This window comes from Pristis pectinata, chromosome 32 (genome assembly GCF_009764475.1).
Source record: "Pristis pectinata isolate sPriPec2 chromosome 32, sPriPec2.1.pri, whole genome shotgun sequence".
In the NCBI taxonomy this organism is placed as follows: Eukaryota; Metazoa; Chordata; class Chondrichthyes; order Rhinopristiformes; family Pristidae; genus Pristis; species Pristis pectinata.
This window is the reverse complement of record NC_067436.1, coordinates 18,479,624-18,492,194: the sequence shown is the minus strand read 5'-3', so window position 1 is coordinate 18,492,194 and position 12,571 is coordinate 18,479,624. Positions and strand designations below refer to the sequence as shown.

Below are 12,571 nucleotides of genomic sequence, written 5' to 3'. Positions count from 1 at the left end.
CAGCATTAAAAGTGACAAGCAAGGACTGTTTAAACAAGTAATTTTTTTCTTTTCTCTGCAATTCTTGCTGTTCTCAGCTCTGACAGTGGGTAGAATGCTATATTCAACACTGCTGCTCCAGAGTACAGAATGAATCTAATCATTTTGCATTGAATCACCACCAGTGGAAATTGGGCATGTTTCAATGTTGGTAAGATCAATATTGATTTCCCCAGATATGTTCTCTGCTGTTTGAGCTGATGTCTGAGGAGTGGTCACTTGGATGCAATGTTGGAACTGAACCCCATGAAGAGTCAAAGTCCCAGCGAGGAGGGAAGGATATATTACAAAAGCTGAATTCCATAGAAACCCAATTTAAGACAAATCTGGTACCAAGCCATGCTCTGAGTGTGGGATTCTAGAGAAGTTCAGATTTGACATTGGTTCGTTGAGGTTTGCAAGGTGATGGAAAGATTAGACAATTAGTTTTGATTAAGTTGGGGTGGAGCTGGGGCCACAGCCTCAAGTTATGTGAATAGATCTAATGTCAGGAGGTGGTTTTGATCTTGAGAAACAGTAAGTCCATGGAACAGCCTGCTGTCTCTCCAGCAAGCACTGGTTCACTAAATTGCATCAAGCAAAAGCCTGACCCAATTCTGTCTGGGGCAGGTTCTATCTTGCCTAAAAGGTAAGTACTTTTAAAGTAAATTGGGGATAAACTCTCCCCTGGTTTAGTTTTTAAACACTTACAAAGAAGAATGAGTGATATTTTTTCTACAATTTTTCACACAACTAATTACCAATGGCTTTTATTGATTTATTCCCCTGCTTTCCTCCAACCCAACCCAGGACATTATCACATGCTGTCTTGTAGGTAGAGTAAAGAAAGTGACTATTGTAACACACTGGGTGTTGCAATGATATGGTAAAGGTTAGGTGGGTTACTAGTTCTTTCCTGCTTGTTATTTTTCCTGTGAGGTTGTTTTGAGGAAGCTACAGTTAACCTGCTTTCTGATGGTATCTAGAAAAGAAGTCGTTGAGGGTAATTGTTTACCCTTCAGATGTACTGGTTGATGAAAGGTTTTGTTGCCAGCTACATATCAGATGCATCTACTGTAAAATTGCAGCACGGCTGGTGGGATACTGCAAGAATGCTAATCCCAACTTCCCACAAATATGCCCCCTTTAGTTGCCATTGTAATCACTTCTTCACAGAGGCCAGTTTAGGACCTTGCTGCATCCCAGTTTTTATCTATCTTGTGCCATGGGTAAGTCATCACATGAACTACCTGTACCTTTGAATGATTTGTGTACACCCTCTTAAACTGTTCTTATCCTGTGCCCAGATAATGTCACTTTGCCATTTCCCAAAATCCCACGCGTAGTTTGTTTTGCTCTCTCTCGCAGTTACTCCAGCATTTGACAGAACCTCTTTTTCATTAGCATGGATGTGTTTTCATTAATGAGGAAGTGGGCAGTGTTACAGTGTAATGTCAACTCTTTCATTTGGTCTCATTTCCCCTGACAATGCCTGACCTCCATGTTACCTGAAGGTTAATTTGGAAAGCAATGCTTGTTGCACCTTGAGGTGAGTAGTTTTATCTCCAGACATGCCCTTTGTGCATGAATGATATAGTGCGTTAGTTTTTGGACTAAGTTATCGAGAATCTTTCATGTTGCTGACTATATTGTGCAGCCTGCAGCAGAAGGTCCTGAAACTAGGAAAGTGCATAGATAATATGAGAAGGGTGAGAGCAAGCCACCATGTGAAACAGAATCATGGCCCCGGTACCCTAGGCTGGAGGGGGTGGGAAGCATGAAATGGTATTCCCATTGCTGATCAATATTCGGTCATCCCTGTGGGAAAGGGTGTATGTAGATGTAAGGGGGCATTGTTTTCTGCCAGGTCCCGTTCTCCAAGCTTGCACGTGAGCATAGGAGGAGGCAGAATTTTCACGTCCTAGGAGAGAGATTTACATAGTGTAGAGCCTGAATATGTCACTTAAATCTTGATTAAACAGAGGGTAAGTATTCATAATTCATAAATTTAAGGATTTGCTGTACAAGTTCATAAAATAAACTAGACAAATGTGCTTGTATTATAAGGCTGATTTGGTTCCTACTGCAGACTTGAAAGTGTTAAGATCAGAGGAAACTGCTGGAATGAAGTAGACCAGATCTGATTTGGCCCTGGTAATAGAGGATGCACATACACTTCCCTGTGCAAACATGGTGGATGGCTCTGAGTGTGAGATGGGAATATGTTCTGTAATAGCATTCAGAGGGAAAATGGATAAGTACACTTCAGTGAATGTACCTTTTCAAAAATGCAGCAATGTTAACCTGAACGGACTTTGTCGGAGCTGTACATTGGGAGAGTTAATTTACATTGATTTTTTTTTCTCTACCCAATCACTATTTTATATTCATTTGAAATCAGATTGAAGCTTCTCAATATTTTAGGCATGGTGATGATCTTTCATCAGAAGTCTGAAAAGCCATTGACCTGAAATGTTGACAGTGTTCTCCATCTTTCTCCTTAGATGTTGCCTGACTGAGTATTTCTGGCACTTTTATTTCAGTTTTTCCAACTCTTCCATTCTTTTGCTTTTCAATGAAGATCACCAACTTGCACACCTTCCTTCCTTCATTTCCTGAAGAGGCTGATTCCTTCACTTGGCTGCTGTACACATTTATTGCTCTTCAATTTTTGTACTAGACACCACTGGAACTATCCCTTTCCCTTTTTTCTCAGCATGAGGTTTCGCAAATATTGAATGTTGGGCTAGATCCTGGATGGTCTTTGACTTGCATGAGTCTGGATTTGGGATCAGTGTACAGTCCCTAATGTCTCACCCTTCCAGCAGAGGTTATGAGCTAGCAGGAGTCATCATTGTTTCATGGCTTATATGAAATAGTGTGAAGGTCGTACATCAATATCTTACTCTGAGCTAATTGAGAGGACAACAATTGGAAATTTCCCTGTCTGCAGAGCTTGTAGACAGGAATAATTCTTCTCCTTATTTGCTCTCCCAAGGTTGTATACCATATGAATGTAACAACGTAAGTAAGACTGTTAGTATTGTGGTTGACTTGCTGGCAGTGTGAACTAATGAGGTAAATTCATATCCCACCATAGCAGCTGGGACATTTGAACTCCAATTACCCACTCACGGGCTGTGGGAAATTTTTGGCAAGGACAATATTTGTAGTCAGTTACTAATTGCCTCTCACTGGAAATTAGGGTCACTTCAAAGGGCAGTTGATCATCAAGCACATTGGGTCTACTATCACTTTATAGGTCAGACTGGATATGAATGCAGATTTCCTTTCCTGAAAGTCTTTTGTAAATCAGCCTGGTTTATAACAACAGTTCATGTGGTTCCAGGGTTATCAGCCCTGATGCAGGGTTTTGAGCGGAAATGTTGACAATTTCTTCCCCTGCCTCCACCCCATAGATGCTGCTCGATGTCCTGAGTTCCTCCAGCAGATTATTTGTTGCTCCAGATTCAGCATCTGTAGTCTCATGTCTCCAGGGTCACCATTCCTGGAAACAGCTTTTTATTCCAGATTTATTCAATGGCTAGCAGAGCCTGTTCAGCTCTGACTTTGGGTGCTGTCTGTGTGGTGCCTGTAACTTTTAGGGTTTCTTCCCACATAACAAAGATGTATGGGTTGATAGATTAACGACCACTGTAAATTGCCCTCATGTGTAGGTACATGGTAGAATCTGAGAGATGGGTGTTTGAGAATGTGGGGAGAATTTTTAAAAAATGATTAAAATACAATTTAATGTCGGATTAATGTAAATGTGTGATTGATGGTTGGTATTGACCCAGTGGGCTGAAGGGTCTATGTTTCTCTCTCTTTTTGTGACTTGAGTTTACATTCTCACAGCTACTGTAATGGGACTTGAAGTCGAGTTTCCAGATTGAAAGTCCGAATCTCTGGATACCAGTGCAACAACAAAGCCAGGCACTCTGCTGTTCTTTCATGGTTACAAGGTGGACAGATGAAACAACTCAAAGCCTTCCTGGGGAAAATGTAACATTCCTCATGATTTGTGAATCTTTAGCTCACAACTGCTGAAAGTGGAGCAGGGAAATATGAAGTGGCTCTGAGAATCCCTTCAATGGGGATGTGCACAAGTCCAGTGTATACAGCAGAGGGAATGCAACACTTTGCACATCCCCATCCTGTCAAACATCTGTCCCATATGTGGAAAGTCAACAAGTCCCACACTGGCCCCATCAGCCACCTCAAGACCCTAAGATTTAGAGTAGAAGCAAGTCATCTATGATTGCAAGAGGAGTTAAATTAAAAACTCAGTAAACCTTTTTCTTAAAAAAAAGCTATTATGTCAAGACAAATATGAAACTATAGATTGCCATAGAAGTGCATTTTATTCATTAAAGATTTTTCTTTCCACAGATGCTGTGACATCCTATTTTTCCAGCAATTCCTGTTTTTATTAATGTTCCAGGTCTGTGATCCTTCATCACAACTACTGGACCTGAAACATTAACGGCTTCTCCTTCCACAGATGCTGTCTGACCTTTGGAGTTTTTCTAGTATTTATTGGTTTTATTTCAGATTTCCAGCATCTGCAGGTTTTGTTTTGATTTACATTTTATTAATGTTGCTTAGAGAATGAAACCTACTCCTTGCCTGATCTGCTTATATGTGACGCTGATTTCATAGCAACGTACTTGACTTTGAAATGGCTCAGCAAGTGTCACATTTCGGAGGCCAGCATTTACAGCTTACGAGACCTAGACCTCATGACTGAATAAGAACTAGTGGGTATCAGTCAATCTGCTCCCCACCAATAGTGTTGTTGAACCAACAATTTGCGATTGAATATCTTGTGTCTAACAGTTACCAAAGCAATGATTAGGAGATCTATTTTAGGAACTGTGTGTGCAAATTTGCTGTATCCTCTGTGGCCCATTGCAACATTAATGAACTGTGCTGTTCAAAACTATCAATTATGTGGGTTGCTCAGTGCATTCAAGCCTGCAATATGTTATCATATCACTTCCCATCATCTGCTGTTCTCCATATAAACAACCCCAATTATTACAGAGCTCCTGTATCATTCTCCCTGATGGAAGTTAAATTAAGCTTTGCTTAAAACCTAAAGCCAATAAGATTCATTTCCAGTGTAACCAATGACCTCTTCACAAACCAGCCAACTCCTTACTGGCACTCCAATATCAGTTTCTGACTTGTTGTAGAACACAGACGTATCCCATTTTAAAGTTTCTTTGCATGATTTGGGAATATATCTGAACACCTTTTTACAGATTGTGGGGGTGTGCTGATATCTAGTTGTTCCTCCTGTCCCCTTCTCACTTTATTGAAATTAAAGCTCAATCACGCCATTTATTCCAATGAATTCCTTACGTGGACCTCAAAACTATGGAATTCTACATTTCTGTTGGCATTTTCCTTCCTCTCAAAACCCACAAGCTTCTCAAGGCCTCACTTGGTATCAACAGATGTTTCATCTTGCCTTCTCTCCTACCTATTCGCCCTGCACAGTGAATATTGGACACATTTCCTTAATAACCTAGTGCTGTTCAGTTTTTAATCCAATTTTGATTTCTCACCTCTTGAATAAGTAGATTGTGAGTTTGAATCCAATGCAAGAGACTCCTGTGTAGTACTGAGGGAGTGCTGAACTGTCAACTGCTACCTTTCATATGACACGTTATCCACCCAAGTCCTCATCTATATTTTTCTTCTTTGCCTTGAGCCAATACTTCCGAAATATCAGTCAAGAGTGTCACACTGCTCTTTGAGGGAGCTTCCCTTGTACAATTTGATAAGCAATTTGCTGCTGTCAAGCATATTGGGGGCCCTAAGTTTTGAAAGATACTATCTAGATGCAAGTCTTTCTTTACAGAAGGAGCTGAAATTTGCTGTTCTGACATTCACCACTTTGAAATAATTTCCTTTTGATTCTGCTCTGCATAAAATACCCAACATATATTCTAAACATTTTAGCTGCAAACAGCCCTGGACAATTGTCTTGTTCACTAATCTGGTGATGTGGCACTCCCACTTCTGGCTGTTCAGCTGAGTAGCATTTCATTCCTATTTTGGGTTACTGTCTTCAGACTATTAATCAGTTAATGAATGAAATGAACTCTTTCCTTCCCACTCCCAAAGTATAGACTCCCTGCATCCACCCTTTCCAATGCTGATCCCTTTGTAATCCCAACTTGATTTCACAAAAAAAATCTGCCTTTTAATCAGAGTATATATTTTTGCCTGAGAATCTTTTCCACACAGTGCCTTTCAACACTTGCAGCTGGCAGGGACATTCTACCTGGACGTTAGCAGCAATGATTTTCCATTGGTGGTGAGATCGGATTCATAACTTGATGCTTAAAAGCACTGAGGTATTTTAAATATATCATTGCCCTTGCATTCTCCGTCTGAAGTTGAGCAACACACCTCAAACGTTAAGTTTCTGGGCCCCCTACTACAAAGATACAAACTTCTTTTGAGCTTGTTTTAAACTTATTTTGCTTCCCTGACAGTCTAAGGGTTTGTTTCATTGCTTAATGCCATACTGAATGTGGAGCACAGGGGAAAAAAAAGGGAAGGTCATTGGAGTCTATGGCTGGCAGGAGGGAGGCACAAAGAATGGAAGTAAAACCTATCACATTCACAGGATTTCCCAAGCATTTTAAATCCACTGACATAGCTCCTATGACATTGATTGTACATTGGAAGTATGGTAGACTATTTGTGCATGGTAAACTCCCACGAACAGCTGGACCAATCATTATAGCACAGCAGAAGGCCATTGGGGGGCCGTGCTGGCTCCAATAAAGCAATCCAGTTGGTCTCAATTCCCGTCCTCTCCATGGCCCTGTAAATTATTCTCTGAAGCCTCTGATCATCTTTTCACCATCTTGACAGGCAATGAACCGTGGATCATAACTACTGACTACATGGGGGAAGAAAGGGTTTTGCCATGCATCCCATTTGTATCATTTGCCCAAAACTTCAAATGTTTTCCTGGTGGTAATGACCAAATCTGTTTTTATGTTGATTAACATTAGAATTATTGGTCAGGCAATAGGGAGAACTCTCAGTTCTCCTATTGGGCAGGAGGTACAGAAGCCTGAAGTTCCACACCACCAGGTTCAGGAACAGTGACTTTCCTGCAACCATCAGGTTCTTGAACCTACCTCAGCAATGGAACACTATGGACCACCTCGTGCACTGCCGTGGACTTGGCTCTGTACTTTTTGTTTTGCACTAATGTCTTGTTTTTCAGTTCTTTTTTCTTCACTGCCGTGTGTAATTCAAAGTTGGTGGTTTATTGTCACATGCACAAGTTGGTATTGGTTTATTATTGTCACGTACCAAGGTACAGTGAAAAACTTGAATTGCACACTGATCGTACAGGTCAATTCATTACACAGTGCAGTTATGTTGAGTTAGTACAGAGTGCATTGATGTAGTACAGGTAGAAACAATAACAGTACAGAGTAAAGTGTCACAGCTACAGAGAAATGTATGCACAGGTGCCATGAAAAATTTACTTGCAGCATCGTCACAGGCACATAACATCAGATGCACAACATTCACAAAAAAATTAATAACATTATACAAAAAAGCATAATTAGAACAAAAAGTCCTTTTGTAGTTCAGAATAGTCATAATGTTGCTATCCTAATGTAGTGATTAGGATTGTGCAGGTTGGTTCAAGAACCAAATGGTTGAAGGCAAGTAGCTGTTCCTGAACCTGGTGGTGTGGGACTTCAGGCTTCTGTACCTCCTGCCCGATGGTAGCTGCGATTTATGTAAAACTTATGTTCCGTGCATTGTCTGAACCTGTGCCTGTGATGCTGCTGCAAGCAAGTTTATCATTGCACCTGTGCCTCACTGTACACGTGCACATGACAATTAATGACTTAATGGCTTGGGGGTCTTTAAACCCTACTGAAATTCCAGGCCGAAACACTTTAACATAAAAGACAGCACCTCTGACAGTGCACCTTCTCAGCACTGGCTTGAGTGTCTGTCTCGGTTTCTGCAATGGATGTGAGTCTTGCTAAAACTAGTTTTTGAGTCTTGTCTGTGGAACAATGATTTGGAACGGTAGGAGCTGCCAGTCATGCAGAAGTGCTTTAAAGACACACTACATTGGAAGGGAGGGGAGGGAAGAGATTGGCAGCGAAGTGATTTTGCAAATTGTTACAATTTTCCTGTTTTTTGATATTAAACACTTTTGCCAGTTTAGGATTTGCTGATTCCTTTTCCCCCATTTTGGTTCAGGAAAAATATAATTGCCTTGTTCATCACTAAAATATTCCAGGTTTGGTACTATTTTCAGAATATTCCATCTGCTTGTACTCCCGTGGGTAAGTTCCTTGGAGCAACACACTATTCCTAAAATACTGATGAATCTGTCCTTCTGTTCACCATCTGATGTGTTAGAATTACAGCCTTTAACAATTAACTTTGTTAATTTTATAGAATTTAGTAGGAATGCATTTGTTGTCTGAATATTTCTAGTTTAAAGTTAACATGAATGATTAACTGCATCTCTCCATAGGCATATTTAATACAGCTGTGGTTGCTGCTCACTGTGTTAAATTCAATAATAATTAAGTGATCTTTAAAAGGGAATGTATCTTGGGTTACATGTGTTGGCTTGTTGTAAGTCTACGTGTGTAATGTAGATTGAGCTTCATTGCCCCATTTGACCGCACAGCATAAAATCATCCTTTCTCAGCCCAGACGTGATCAGTGTTGACAGAGGTGCAGAGCAATAGAGTAAACAGAAACCATGAAGCTACTAGGCAGGTACATCAGTCTGTGAAAGTGAAATAATAAGTTTACATTTGTAGGGTGGGTGCAGCCCCTTCCTCACTCGGTATTACACAAGTTAAGCACTTTACTTTCCTCTTAGAAGCTGACAGAACTGCTGGGTTGTTGTAACTTTTAAATTTTTTTTTATTTACAGCATGGTAACAGGCCCTTCTGGCTCAACGAGTCCGCACCGCCCATTTTAAACCCAAATTAACCTACCCGTACGTCTTTGGAATGTGGGAGGAAACCGGAGCACCCGGAGGAAACCCACGCAGACACGGGAGAACGTACAAACTCCTTACAGACAGCGACAGGAATTGAACCCTGATCGCTGGCGCTGTAATAGCGTCGCGCTAACCGCTACGCTACCGTGCCGCCCAAACGTTCTATATTGCAGCTATGTTTAAGTGTCAATTATTCCAGTAATCTTGTACCCAGTGCTCAGTAGTGCAGGTTATCCCCATCTATGCACAATTTTCATGACTGCATGTTGAGTTCTGGGATTGCTGCTCCATGTTGGTATCAGGTTGTATGATTACGCAGTGTCTCAGATAAGATATCCAGATCTGATATCTCGCCTTCCATTACCTCTACTCATTTCATTTTAATGGGTATGTGATTTTTTTTTGTGTGTATATTTAATTTGTGATAGAGGTGGAGAATGTGTTGGAGTTGCATACATTTCAAATACTATTGTGCATTGTCAGGGTTATGGTTGAACAGATACTGGGAGCAATAGATTTCATCAATGCTCCATCTTTTACTACCGAAGTGTGTGGTTTTGAGAATTTAACCCACCAGCCTTGCTTTCAAGATATAAATTTAGCTCCCTACTAGAAGTATCACGGACCCTCCGATGTTCTGATGTGCAGTTTCTATTCAGATCGTTGCTTTGTGTCCAGTTACATTCACCTGGCTTGGTTGGTTTGGCTCAGTAACTGCTTTTTCAACCAATTACCACCTCAGTAGAATGGTCGTTATATTATGAGCTCTTATCATTATCTTTAGAGAGTACTTGGATCTGTTAAAATGTGTGAAATCTATTAGTTCCAGATTTTTTAATATTTTGTATCTCATTTTTATTAGGTTTTGAAGGATGCTCTATGGTTCCTTCCATTTACCCTCTTGAAACGCTCCATAACTCCCTCTCCCTGAAGCAAGTGAATGAATTCCTTTCGTCTATCTCTGAAATTTGCAGAAAATCTCATGACAGAGCATCAAAAGGTAAAAACATTTCACCTGAAACTGAAACAGTGAACACCACTTGGGGATGCATTAACCATGACAAGTCCCAGCACAAACTGAGCTTGTAAAGTCCAGATCACTGCCTGTGCATCTGACCCAAAATTCAGCAAAGTAAGCCAACCTGGGTGCTGCAAGATGGCTAATGGACAAGAATGGAAAGACGTCTCAGAGGGGTTCTCGGGTTGGATGAGTCATGTTGATGGGCTGAAGTGAAGAAATGTACTCTGCATCTTTCCTTCTGATGTATCTGAGAGGGGAGTGCTGGATGGGCACTGGGGCTTATCAAAGACTTAAAGCAGGAAAGATTTCCATTCACTCCCTCCCCAGGCATTTACTGAAATCCATCGCCTTAGACAATGCAGAGCTCAAAATAAAGTGGAGAACATACATTTCTCATCAATCAGCTCCAAAGTCTTGACTGGAGTGACCAGTGTTGAATATTACGTCAGTATTTGCTGGTGATGAGGGATTTCTTTGCCTGTTCAATATGCCACCTGGTTGTTTTCCATCATTCAATTTTGTGGTCTTCTGCTAGCAGTTTGCATAATCGATCTCCAGCCTCCACCACCTATAATCGAATTCATGCTCTGTTTTCTGACAGTAAAGCAAATTGAACTCTGGAAAAACAAACCCATTTGAGTTTCCTAAATTTAATATTTTGTTTTAAGAAGGAGAAACATTCTGCGTGCCAAATAGTGGAAGGAATCCCCAGGTGTAATGGACCAGAGTGCCTAGATTTTGTCCTTGCATGCACAGGAGGTATAATGATGAGAGGTACAATGGATGTGAAAGGACCATTGTGTGTAGCTTCATCCACTGAGAGAAGGCTAAAAATATAGAAATTGAGAAAAGCATTGTGCACTTTCAGTGCCTCTGCCAGGTTCTCCACTGCGACAGTTCATAATCGGAAGATTTAAGTAGCCAGAATGTCTCCAGCAGAGGAAGCAACACACCTTTTTAAGCTTATTTTCTAAACTTGGCTCTCCAAATGATTCTCAGTTGAATAGAAAATCATTTTAATTTTGCTGTAGGATTGAGCCCTCTTTTAACCTCCAGGATTGCTAATTCTCATCAGTGGTTAAATTCCTGGTTGGGATGTTCCCCAGAAAATGTTCTGTTGGTGCCCTGTTTAAAGGAACACACAGTTGTCACATTAATATTCCCCATTGGATCACACTAGGTTGGTTAATCCTTCCCAAGGTTGTTGGTGTAGATTTGTAGTTGTATTTGGCACATAATTAATATTGCTTTCCAGATAATTCAATCTGAAGTCAAAAGTCAAATTGTCATCTGCACAAGTACATGTGTACACAGGTGCAATGAAAAACTTTCTTGCAGTAGCATCACAGGCACATGGCGGCATTCACAAGAAAAACAAATTAACCATAAACATGATTTTTATATTTGGAAAAAAAACACAATTAGAACACAAAAAAAACAAAGTTGGTACTCCATGCCCATAATATACTGACCTGGTTCTTTACTGTGATTTTTTCCCAGTGAGTGATGGCCTGACAGTGGCCTATACTCAAGTACACTGGCTGGCTGGTATATCTAGTGTGCTTGAGGAGAGCCTGCTGTCAGGCCACGCGTCACCACACACCAAGGGAGAATTGATGGGCATCAGCACCTGTGTCTCTGCACATGGTTAGCTCCTAGTTTTACTTCCTAGATTTGCCTGTTAGACCTATCACCAACAGGGAAAAGGGGGTAAAACTTATTGCATCTAACTTCTGATTCCATGGATCCTTTCACTAGTGCCATGGCTACTGAGACATGGTCCAGCCTTCTAGTTGCATTGTCTTGCCTGCCATTGTCGAATGACAGGTGAACTAAAGGGGATGGCGCTGGGAACATCCCTCCAATAATATCCCATAGCAGAGAGATCTTGTCCATAGGAGCCACACTTGCACAGCGTGCATTCCAGATGATTTCTGTACTCTAATATGAAAAGATAGAGAACTTGCATTCTTATAGCACGTTCATGACCTTAAGCACCCAATTTGCAATCCTTAGACTACATCTGAATTGTGTGAGTGACATTGCTTTGATTGAGGTAATGAGTCTGCTTCGCTGTGTGCTTGTTTGTGGCTTGTGTAATAGTTATTGCTATTAATTGACAGAACTTTCAGCAATGTTTGAGACCATGGGAAGTAACCAGGCTGCAGTGGATGCATACATACCACAACAGGTCCTGCCCTCCTCAGTTGCCTCCCTATCAATACGTCCTCGCTCAGAGAAACCTCCGTGGTGTAAGTAACAAATATTGCATCTTTCATGATTTACATCAATATTGAGAGGACATGTTTGCTACTGGAAAAGTGGGTGAAGAAATGAGCTCCAGCATTTGGAAAAAGTAGGGTGAATTAACTGTGTTGATGAAGTATTTTAACCTAATAACATGTCCCAAGGTGCTTCACAGGTACATGACTGGACACCAAGGTGTATTGAATCATTAGGAGAGGTGACAAAACCTTGGCCAAAGTAGGTTTAACTGAGTTTGGAAAGCATG

The 12,571-nt window shown here is 40.9% G+C and overlaps 1 protein-coding gene across 10 annotated transcripts in view; it reads left to right on the top strand.

The window, feature by feature from the left end:
* ppip5k1a (diphosphoinositol pentakisphosphate kinase 1a) overlaps positions 1 to 12,571 on the top strand; it is a 125,251-nt gene that overhangs the window by 104,730 nt on the left and 7,950 nt on the right. For all 10 annotated transcript variants that reach the window (XM_052042404.1, XM_052042401.1, XM_052042398.1 and 7 more), the window contains 2 exons: positions 9,901 to 10,038; positions 12,183 to 12,311. In XM_052042404.1, the coding sequence (XP_051898364.1) occupies positions 9,901 to 10,038; positions 12,183 to 12,311 (267 nt within the window). The remainder of the gene's footprint in view (positions 1 to 9,900; positions 10,039 to 12,182; positions 12,312 to 12,571) is intronic.